Source organism: Myotis brandtii, unplaced genomic scaffold (genome assembly GCF_000412655.1).
Source record: "Myotis brandtii unplaced genomic scaffold, ASM41265v1 scaffold879, whole genome shotgun sequence".
Classification (NCBI taxonomy): domain Eukaryota; kingdom Metazoa; phylum Chordata; class Mammalia; order Chiroptera; family Vespertilionidae; genus Myotis; species Myotis brandtii.
Genome location: NW_005371595.1, coordinates 574,056 through 585,512, shown reverse-complemented (window position 1 = coordinate 585,512; position 11,457 = coordinate 574,056). Strand labels below are relative to the sequence as shown.

General features: G+C 53.2%; 1 protein-coding gene across 1 annotated transcript in view; it reads right to left on the bottom strand.

Annotated features, from left to right (window-relative positions):
* The window catches only part of LOC102256683 (protein Daple-like), a 72,957-nt gene that overhangs the window by 21,803 nt on the left and 39,697 nt on the right, over nucleotides 1–11,457 (bottom strand). Inside the window, exon 12 of the mRNA XM_014532313.1 lies at nucleotides 1,029–1,166. Within this exon, the coding sequence (XP_014387799.1) occupies nucleotides 1,029–1,166 (138 nt within the window). The remainder of the gene's footprint in view (nucleotides 1–1,028; nucleotides 1,167–11,457) is intronic.

Genomic DNA, 11,457 nt, shown 5'->3' with positions numbered 1-11,457 from the left:
GAGCCAAAGACCCAGCCCATGCAAAAGTCCGTTTCAGGAAGTGAACTGTGTTTTAAAGCAAACCCGAAACCTGTGAGCCCCACAGAACACTTTATGAAGTATAGTAACCTCCATCTTGGGTAAAAACTGCTGTTTAAAACTTTAACCCTGCTACTCTGTAAACGTTTGCTTCCTTAAATAATAGGGAAATAAGACTACTCCCCACTCCAGAGAGGACATAAACTCTGCCCCAGACAGAGTTGTCAGTGCTGGCACCAGGCCAGGCCTTGAGATATGGTCTCACGGCCCTGTCCCAGCAAACAGGACTTTTTCTCAGAAGGTCCTGAAGTCTCATTCCAAATTTGGAAAACAAAGAGCTGAAAAACATATAAATTGAAAAGACTTCCACCATATTGGGCTCCAGAATTTGAGAAGAAAGAGTTCCTCTGGGCCCGCTAGCGTTAGCGAAAATGAATAGGACTTCAAATAAATTTGGCTTATTGATTAAGGCTTCTTCTGATTTCCTGCAGAACAGGAAGGGAGAAGCCTGGGGCCTGGGTGGCGTCCCTGAGCCCCTGACTCAGCACTGGGAGGCCTACCCTGGGACTTCTTTTACTGTGAGGTGGATCAACCCTGGAGGTTTGCCAGGGTTCTCAGTGATGCTGGACATTTGAAGTGGGATGTTTTTTTGTCCTGCAGGCTGTCCCTTGTGCAGCAGGACGTTTTCAGCATCCAGGCCACTCCCCACCACAGCCAGGAGCACCTCCCCTCTCCTCCCCCAAGTCATGACAATCAAAAACAAGATTGCCAGTGTCCCTGGGGGCAATAACTGTCCCTGCCCCCCCCCCCAGCTGTGGCTGGAATTGCTGGGGGAAGCAATATCTGTCCCTGTGCCCCTGCTGTGGCTGCAATTGCTGGTGTGAGCTGCATCTGAGGGAAGAAACTGGTAACCCGAGAATCACTGCTGGATTCCCAGGACATCCTATGATCCTGGACTCACACTCTTGCAGGCCGGGGAGCCAGGGGAGGCATGGCGCTGGAGGGCCTACCTCCTGGGCTTTCTCAGCCTTCAGGGTCTTCTTGTCACGGAGCAGCTGTTCTCTCTCCTCCACCAGCTCCTCACAGAGAGTCTCCAGAACCTGGCTGGTCTGCTTTTCTCTTTCCATCTGAACTCGCAAGTCTTCAATCTGCGGAACCAAAGAAGCAGCCCATGCAAAAGTCCGTTTCAGGGAGTGAACTGTGTTTTAAAGCAAACCCGAAACCTGTCAGCCCCAGGGAACACTTTATCAGCCTTTTCTCAAGGGAAAACCTTCCGTCCCACTTCTTGGGGAAGTACTTCAGCCACTGCCAAGACTGCAGAGCAGGAGGGGAGAAGCCAGGCTCCTGGGTGGCGTCCCTGAGCTGCTGCCGAGGTCAGGCCTAGTTGTGCAGTGAGCTCCCCATACCCTTGACCATCACCTCTCAGCCCATGGTGTGCACTTCCAGCTCATGGTAGAGAAAAAGGCCATGGACACCAATAGGTCAGCTTTCCTCCCAGCTTTCCACTGCTCACTCTCAATGCTTCCATCTTAGGCCACTACTGTCCACTACTGTCCTGAGGGTCAGGCCACATTCCTGGGGCCAGCAGCCACCACTGGATGTCCTACAGGGACTTCACCCAGTTGGTGACATTCCTATTCAACCAGCTGCTCTGAGGGGTCCTCTGCCATCTCTCTCCCTCCTCTCCCCTCCAAGTAAATGGACCACCAAGGCCTGTCCTCATTCCCCATGTGGCTCCCCCTCCACACCCCACTGCTGCCCAGGCCAGACCAGCTCCGTCCTGCCTGGACGATGCCCAATCAGCGGCCCATCACAGAGCTCTTCTGCGGGACCCACCAGTGCCCACTCCCTGAACATGAACTGCCTGGACCCGCACATCTCACACTCTGTGCCTGACACCTGAACACCGTGATGAACTCAGATTCAGACTCAGGGTGGGCCCTGAGGTGCGACTCCCAGGCGAGGCCCATGGTGCTGTCCCTTCCCACTGACAGCAAACTCATGATCACCTGGGAGGGGGAGAGGGTGGCACCCTGCTAACAATGTGACCACGAGTGCATTTCCGTAACTGACAGGGCCAGCAAGCAGCAGGCATGGGCGCCAGCTTCTGTCAGGGTGACGTGCTCAGCTCACACCTGGCAGGTGGCAGGTGCAACAAGAGCTGACCCCTCCTGAGAGCGCCAGGCCCCTCCCATCCTCAGAGCATCTGACATGGTCAGTCTGGGCTGGGGCCCAAGAGCCTGCATTTGGACTTGTGACCCTGATGCTGGTTTGGGATGACGGCTCTAAAACTAAAACAGAGGAGCCCCACAATCCAGATCAGGTGGCTCTCAGAGCTTTTAAACACCCCAGACCTCAGGACACAGACTAGAACCTCTGAGGGCAGGACCTTCAGACACCCAGTGACCCAGTGATCATCAGCAACCTAGAGCCGGCTCCATTCACTTGACTGTGGGCCACCTGGCACAGGCAGGTTTACAAACTCCCAGAAGGGTAGCAGCTCTATTGCCAGCTCTGCCTACTTCTGGGAGAGGCCACCCACCTTTATCACATGGGTCTGGGCACAGTCTCCAGACTCCTCGGAAGCAGCAGGCAGGCAGCTTCTTCCCCATGAGGGGGCGGGTCAGGCACAGTGGGGCTCATATCCGTGTCCTCACAGCACCCTGTGGGCACACCCAGCCCCCTGCCCCAACATGGGGACAGGGCAGCCCCACCAGCCAGGGCCAACAGCAAAAGGCGCTGCAAGGTGCCACGTGTCTGAGTCGTTCTCAGAAGTGAGAACATCTTTCTTCTCCTTCCTTATCGCTGCCCCACTTCCTAGCACCAGGTCTGGGCTCAGCAGGAAGCAGGCATCTGCTCTGATGGCCCTGCCTGCTCCGGAGCCGGCCCTGAGGAGGAAGGCCCTGCACAGCTGTCACTCAACCTCATTCAGAGAAGGGCACCAGCCCAGGGAGTCCAGTGATCTGCCCAGAGCCCCACAGTGAGGATGCGGCAAAGCCGAACACAGGGCAGTGGGCCGATCCCAGGCCTGCTCTCTCAGATGGAGCCTGGGGTTTGTGGCCCATGCCTCCCGCCTTGTTCACCCCTCCCCATCTTACTGTTAATTCTCCCCTGCCGCCCTGTCTGTCCCAGTGAAAGGAATGTTATGTCCAACCTTTGCATATCTGGTGTGGCTGCTTCTGGTCTGAAGATGTGACTGCCTCATGTCCCCCGCAACCCCCGGCTGGACACCCCCATCTTTCTCTGCTACTTTTTGCTGTGGAACTGGAACTCTCACTCCTGTCCTTCCCTGAAGGCCCTCCCTTCCCCTAGGGCAGCGGTTTTCAACCTGTGGGTCAGGAACAATGAAAATACATCCTGCATATCAGATATTTACATTATGATTCATAACAGCAGCAAAATTACAGTTATGAAGTAGCAACGAAAATAATTTTATGATAGGGGGTCACCACAACATGAGGTACTGTATTAAAGGGTCGCGACATTAGGAAGGTTGAGAACCACTCTGAGAGATCGCTGGGCTGAGATGGGTTTCCTGTCTTCCTCAAAGCACCAGGCTTGGGCCGCAGACTCCTGTGGGGAGGCTCCAGGTCCCCAGAGCACGCGGGTGCCAGGGGCCTGCCCATCAGCCCCTGTGCTGCGCTTTTGTGCCCACGATAGGCCCCAAAGGGCTGCCCTTCTTCCTAAGAGGAATGAACTCTGAGGATGTCAGTGCAAAGTGAGGGTGGGGGGCGAACCCTCTCTAAGGTCCACAGAAGGGTCGTGAGTTACAGGGAAGGACGTGAACTTCGGGAACTAAGGTTTACAAAGACCGAAGGGAGCCTACAGCCTGGGAGACACTGGGTGGTGGGAGAGCCGAGCTGGCACCGGGGGGCCTGGGACTCTGGGCCACCTGTCCTGGCTGACCCTTGTCTCTCCTTCTCAGACACCTCCCAGAGGGCCATGTTGTCTGGACGTGTCCAAGGCTGGGCCTGTCCTGGCTCCAGGGAGGTCAATGTCAGGCCATGTCCCCTGTGGTTTTTAGCTAATGGCTGCGATACACCATCGATCCAACATTAGGGAGGACCCATGATGTAGCCAGGCCTCCAGCTGGCAGAGCAGGACAGGGAGGAGAGCAGAAGGGCCGCCTTTGCAGGGCTCCTGGCAGCAGACACGGAAAGTGCTGGTCTGCAAACTGCAGCCCCTTCCCCCACTAGGGGCTCAGAGCCAAGACAGGTCTCTGAGGGCTGTGGCAGGACTGCCCGGAGTCCTACAGGGAAATGATCAGGAGAGGAAGCAGGGAATGGGACCCGAGAGACAGGGCTAAGGAGTCATGTGGGGAGGCAGCACCCACCACCTGACCTGTGTGTGTGGAGGAGGGACCAGAGTGGACCCCGAGGGCAGGAGAAGTGTCAGGGGTCATCTCTCATCCCTGCCGGGAGCTGGGCCAGAGGCTACAGTGCAGGCCTCTGCAGCTCACCCCTGGGGACCCGCCCCGTTGGAGGTTCTCATCTTTCTAAAGGTCAAGCCTTTCTATCTCAGCCGAGGTCGGGCTGCCATTTACAGAGACATTCACTGTGCCTGGCCCACGTGAATCTAAAACCCAGACTGTCCGGTGGCTTTCCCTGAGCTTCGCTGCACAGAGAGACGCGGCATGAGGAGGGCCTTCCTCCCGGCCCCCAGGGAGAGGACACACGGTGCCTCAAAGGATGAGAAGCGTGAGTCACCGAACCTCAGACGTCCCATGAGAGGCCTGGAGAAACCACTGCACAGGAGGAGGGGCGGTCCCAAGCCTCACCCAGAGATGAAGTTCCAGCAGAGCCGTGACCAGCAGGACCCAGGTCTCTGGTCTGCAGCCCACGTCCCTGCCATTGTCGGGGCAGCCTCAGCAAATGACGCTGGCAGGACCCCTGGGCTGGTCGGGACAGACACCCAGACCCCTGAAAGCACCAGTCCTGCCAGGTGGTCAGCAAGCAAGAGTGCCCTTGCGCCTCCCTCATCCGGAATCCCGGCACCCATCACGGTGTGCTCAGAACCCACAACGCAGCTGTGTCACCCATGGTGGCTACATGGACTGAGGCCCTCTGACCCAGAATGACCTGCTCAGGGAGGCAGTCGCTAGCCTCTCAGGGCCCTTCTTGCCATGTGAATGGGGTCCTGGTAACTGTAGGATGAACCTGGCTGGTGAGCCTGTCTGTCCTCCCAGATCTCTGTTCTACTGCCCTACTGGGAAGACCTGGTTTGTCCAGAAAGGCAATGCCGTCCAGCCATCTCTTCCTTCTCATCCCCTCAACCGAAAGGAGAGAGTGAGCACTGCGCTCCTGTCACCAGCAGCCATGCCCTGAAACGGCCCATCCATGGTCTCCACACGGGAGCGTGTCTTCCATAGCTGCCTCCCTCCGGGACCCACCAGTGTTTTCTGTTTTATTCTTTGTTTGTTTGTTTTATGTTTTCAATATATTAAAAAGTAGCAGTAAAAAATGCTATAGTTATTAAACAGGATCCAAATATATCCTTTATAAACTAGTTCTACAATTAAAGGGAAACATCTTGATACATAAAAGCTTTAACAGGATTTAAAATTTTTAAAACTAGAAAGTGTATAAGACTTAACTCTTTCAAACGTTCAAACAGAAAGACAACATGCATAATCCCTATAATAAAATGTGTCCTTGCACACATACCCTGGGGACTTTAAAAATTGTAAACTTTTAAAGTTTGAGTAATAGAGGCAGCACTTAAAGGCTTTGTGAACCTTTTCCCAAACAAGCATACTTTCAGTAAATCATTTTATCTGACTCCACATTTGCATTTTTGTTCTTCCTGAAAAGGAGAATTTACACTAGCACTGAATTTTTAATTTTAAAAAAATACATTTAGAGATATTTAACTTCCTGAGTGACTTCAGTTATTCAAACATGATTTAATGAGAAAATTCTAATATTTTAGAATGGAATAGGAAGTGAAGATTTACACTTGATAACCAATTAGGGCAAAACTCAAAGAGCATGTCACAGAACTTACACTTACAACACCTACATTCTCTATGAAATTAAACAATATGATTATTCTCAAACTTTATCAATAATCTTTCTCAAATGTTAGTAAAACGAATCATTGAAATTACATTTTCTCATTTGTTAACAAAATACTACTGTATTTTAGACTACCATCTTGAATGTTTTCTATTATATACACAAAATGTGATTCACTAATAAGCAGGTTCTTGCAATACAATAGATAATAGAGCATTAAAATATTTTCTTTATGATACAACCAATACATAGAACACGCGCCTTCCTCAATTTCTAAAATGATTAGGAATTGTGGAACTTCCTTTTGCATAAAACCCTTTCCTCTGCATGAAGCCCTGAGGTGAAAGGCTATCCATGTAAAAGCTGTCATCACAAGTCTTCTCAGTTCTGTATTAGACTATAGCTATATGTTTTAAAAAATTTATAAAGAAATGTGGCAACTTATAAAACTGCTCTGTACAGTTTTAATGAAACATTTCCAGACCAATTCAGCCTAGGATGATGCTATAAAAACACTGTCCTTTGGACACTTGCTCGTTTGGAGATGAAGCCCCTTCCCAGCTCTCCTGCTGCCTCTTCTGTTGTCCTGGTCGTGGCTCCAGCCAGGTGGTTCCTGTCCTCACGGAAGTGACCATCTCCGTGTCCTCTGGGTGCTGCTCACGGCTATCGTGTCTGCTCCTGGGCAGGGAGGAGAGCTCTGCCTGGTTGACGGAGCGATGACGGTGTGTCTTGACGCCATTGGGAGCTTGGAGACTCTTGATAACGATGATTATGTGACTGAACTGATGGGGAAATCCTGACTGATCCAGCCGTGGAGAACCACATTTCCCGCCCTATGACATCTGTCTCATCACTGCTTGTTTCTGAACGTTTTCTGGAGAAGAGGGAGATCTCTCAATTACCTGTGGTGATGGCGTTATGCCCAAGGTTCGGGGTCCCCAATAATCCACCACCAGGGAGCCTTTTCCGATGCAAAAGCAAAGGGTCTTTTATTCAAGCCCGGGACTTGGTCCCCCTCCTGCCTCCATTACTGGATGCAAGAGAGAGCCCCGAGTTCCAAGAGAACAAAGAATTTATAGGGCTTGGGGTTGGGGGGTGGGGGCACACTCTGACCACTGATTTGGTCGATTCCGGTTGGTTGAGTGAGGGCCGGGGGCTAGTGACGCAAGGGCAGGGTGCAGCTAGGGTCTGGTTACACAAAGACAGGGGGGTGGCTAGCATACTCTTGGCCTTGGGCTAGTTTTCCCCAGTTTCCCATTGGCTGAGATAAGGGCAGGCTGAGTAACTGATACATTCTGCGGCTTTTTCTTGGAAGAGGGGTTAAGGACACAGCTATCAGTCCTGTTCTGTCCTTTCAGATGGGGCCATGTTATCCAGGTCCTTCCGTGTCTGTGAGGAGATGTAGAGGCCGGGCTTGAATTCCCACGTGACGCTGGACCATGACGACTCACATCCTGGGAGGCATGGCTACTTCCTGAGGAAACTGGGTTTTGCTGGGCCTTCCAAAGAGTTTTTTTGCATTAAGTAGATACGTTGCATAAGTAACAGATAGTCCATGTTGGAGATTCAGAAATGCAAACCGCTTTGCTTTGCCATCCTACCTTCTGGGATTTTCACTGTTATCACTGGCCCCGCCTGGCGGGAAGGGATCTGCTCCAGCCACCGCCGCCACCGCTCAGCGCCGCCCTCCTGCGTGAGGCCAAGGGGTCTTCCTGATGCTCCCACTGCGCACTCTCCAAAGCCCAAGTCCTCAGCAACCAGGCCTCTCGAAGTAAATGTCATCACGCTCCTCCCACCTGCATCAACCCAGTGAGCAAGCTCGGAGGCGGGCGCTCCATGAAAGCCACGGCTCCCAGGGAGGCTCTTGGAGCAGGCGTCCCCGCGCCCGACACCGGCTAGACTGGCCTGCGGAGCACGGAGGCCTCCCTGGACTGAGGGACGTGGGACGGACACAGCGGCCACCTTGGAAGGTGGCCCTGAACGACGGGTCCCTGTGCCCGACGACCATGAACACGGTGGCCCTTCCCGCTCCCCTCAATGGCCTCAGCCCGCTGGCCTCAGCGCCCGCGACAGTCTCTACAGACAGCGCCCTCGTGCCAGGCCCAAGGCGACCCAGCGGGGACCTCCTCCTTCCCAGAGGACACGGCCAGGCGACTGGAGCCCATGATGCTCAGCGAAGGGAAGAGACCCGGATGGGCGGTGCCAAGGTCCGGAGGTGAGATTCTCCCTGTACCTGCCCCGCCCCCTGCGGAACTGGAAATGCTGCGGGGCTGGGGGTGCAGGACGCTGAGTGTGTGACCTGCCACTGTGTGACCGCTGCCGCACATCAGCACCTCCCGGTGCTTTCTAACAGGGCGCTGCTCTCCTTTCATGAGGCACTTACCACGCGCTGGACCCTTTACACTAACTCACACCATCCTCACCACACCTACTAGGTGGGTGCGTTGCAACCCCATTTCACAGATGAAGGCAGCGAGGCACACAGAGGCCCATCGTGTGCGGTCTCACTGCTGCAGGGACTCCTCCTGCTGCCTCGTGACGCCTCTCCAGGAGGCCTCCTGTCCCCCTAACATAACGGTGGCTGCACTGGGCTCTGCCTTTCCCCCAGCTGCGCATGCTCACCGACACCTGGGTGCGACCCCTGGCCACTTACATGCCTGTATGTTCCCGACACCACCCACGGGTACCTGCTTGCTGAGCTGCTGGTTCTCCTTCTCCAGCTCCCTGCGCTGGAGGCTGCTCTGCTGCAGGGCCAGGGAGGCATCCCGCAGCCCCTGGATGGTGCCCTGGAGGCTCTGCTTCTCCTGGTCCAGCTTCAGGAAGCAGCTGGAGGCTGAAGAGTAAAGTGGAGTCAGAGCCTATATTCCAGAGGCCTCAGCTTCTGCTCTCTGTCCCCAGCCCTGAGTCGGCCATCACCCTGAGCCCTAGGTTTGGGGGGCCGGGATGGTCATCTGGGTGCCCTCCCTTTTTCCCAGGGTGCTGTTGCTGTCTGCACCTGAGGGTTCCTCGGGCGGTTATGGCCCCTCTGCTGGCTCAGCTGGGATTGTTAGGGGAGCAAGCAGAGCTTAAGAAGAAAGCAAGTGATGGTAGAGAGAAGCCAATGCAAAAGTTCAAGATGATGGAACTACTGGAACCACTTTTTTACAAAGTTGTAACCTGACCATCAAGTCAAGGATTGCAGAGACTAACAGATGGCAAAGAGAGTGTGTTCTCTGTGCCAGCCTGAGATGTGGGAGTCCGGGAGGCTCAGCCGAGGGTTTAGAGGGGACAGGATCATTGACCCGCATGTCTGTGGGTGGAAGAGGCTGTGGGGCACATATGCCCAGTACTTGCCACCTCTGGGTAAATTCCTTCAGAGGTTTCATTTTGTACTTTCACAATTGCATTGAAAAAGAATGAGACAGGGACACAATGTCATTAAGAGTTCTCATTAGGGCCCTTGAGATAATTGCCGATAGGCTACTAGAGACCAGCCACTACGATGTCCAATCCAGTGACGAGAGCGAGAGCTGCCAGGAGACAGAAGAAGACCAAATTATCCCAAGAAATAACACATGCTGCGGTAGTGGAGACAAGGAAAGGTTCTCAAGCGATCCAGCCACACAAAGAGATTATATCAGAATCTGAAACAATGGAAATAATGGAGATAGCAATTACTCAAGAATCTGTGACACTCAATCCTGAGATAATGGAGCAGACAGTTAGCCAAGTACAGGGCATGCTGTCAGTTGCCCAGACTCAATCTGCAGAATCAGGCTGCAGCATTAGAACCGCGCTTCTCCAGCTGATCGACGTGTTAAGGAAACCTCCTGAAACATCTGCTCCCCAACTTCAGGTCATTATAGAAATGATAGACCATGTTTTGAGAGACCTAAAGGACATTTGGGAAGAAATAGCTGACATTAAGAGGCACATAAGTCGACTCAGCCTGTCATCGTACGCCTCGACATGTGCACCACAAGGCCACATTGACTTAACACCCTGTTTAGATCCACAGCTGATTGCATCTGCTCTAGAGCCCTCCACGGGTCAGCTCGCACCACCCTCTCAGCCAAGCGAGATCCAGTCCTCCCTTGACGAGTTCTTCCATTCATTCTCATAAGCAAAAATTAAGAAAGAAAAAGAAAAAGAATGAGACAGTATAGCCAAATTGCTTTAAAAATTCTAGGCGAGATGAAAACATAAGATAAAGCCAGAAAAAGGCAGATTTCCTCTGTTGCTTTTAAACAGCATGAATGCAGAACAGAAAAGGGAGCACAGACCTGAGAAGTATGGGAGTTCGTGGCCCTTCGCTGCCACCAGGAGGTACGTGACTTTGGATAAGTCCCAGGGATTGTTCAGGAGGAAAACATGAATGTATGAGGGGTCAGGGTTGTTCCCTCACCTGTCCCTCCAGGGCCACACACTCAACCCTGGGAGCCTTATCGCACTGTACTGCTAGTAGGGCTGCTCACGAGCACCCCAAGAAGCAGAGCAATGGGTATCTTTGGATAAGACAAGGGCGATAAGAACAGCCATCCCTTGTTGCCGCCCCGTGGGCCAGGCACAGCCTAACGCTTCACTGTCTCCTCTCACAAGATACCCATAGCAATCCTGTGAGGCAGCTTCATTACCCCCATTTTGCAGATAAGAAAACTGAGGTTTAGAAGAGGTCACTTGGCTAACAAGTAGAGGAGCCAGGACTTTAAACTAGGCCTTTCTGATTCAAGAAGCCACCACCCCAACCACACCAAAGTACATTCACACTTTGTTCGTGAGCCGCCAGCTAAGCAGTAGAAGTTGGGAACATCAAGAAGTCTGTCAGTCACGGACCTGAAAGGGCTCATAAGCTACACTGAGCATCTGAATCAGGGAGGCTTTCCAGCCCCATCAGCCACCTTGGTCTCTAACAAGCACATTTGGTCTGAGCCAGTCCCTGACAGCCAGCACTACTTCTGTGTCCCACCAGGGGGCAGTGGTGTTCCCCAGGAACCTGAACTCCCAGAGCCTGGGTTCCCAGGAGTGGGGAGACACCAAACTACAGAAAGAACTAACTTCTCACACAGACTCGTAGTTCAATGAACTGATTTTAGGTTTGGAGCGGATGGGACGCCTTGAAGAGGGGAATACCCAGCTGCTTTCAACAGCCTTTCCATGAGGCTGAGGAATGTTGCTCAGAATTTAAAAAGCAGCCCCTCCCCAAACCAGCCTAAGGCCCTCCTGGCTCAGCAGAGCTCTAAGCAAACCCTAACCTGCACTCTCAGGTGCACGTGTGCTATTATTGGACACAGGAACTGGCTTGTTGTTTGCCGGGTGCTGAGGCTCCTGCTGTACGACCGCCCACCACACCCACCTTCCCTGGCCAACCCTTCCCCTCCTCTGGGGGCTGGGAGGGGACAACACCAGAGGGAGAGGAAGAGGCCTGGGTCCCCTGAACAGCAGCCAC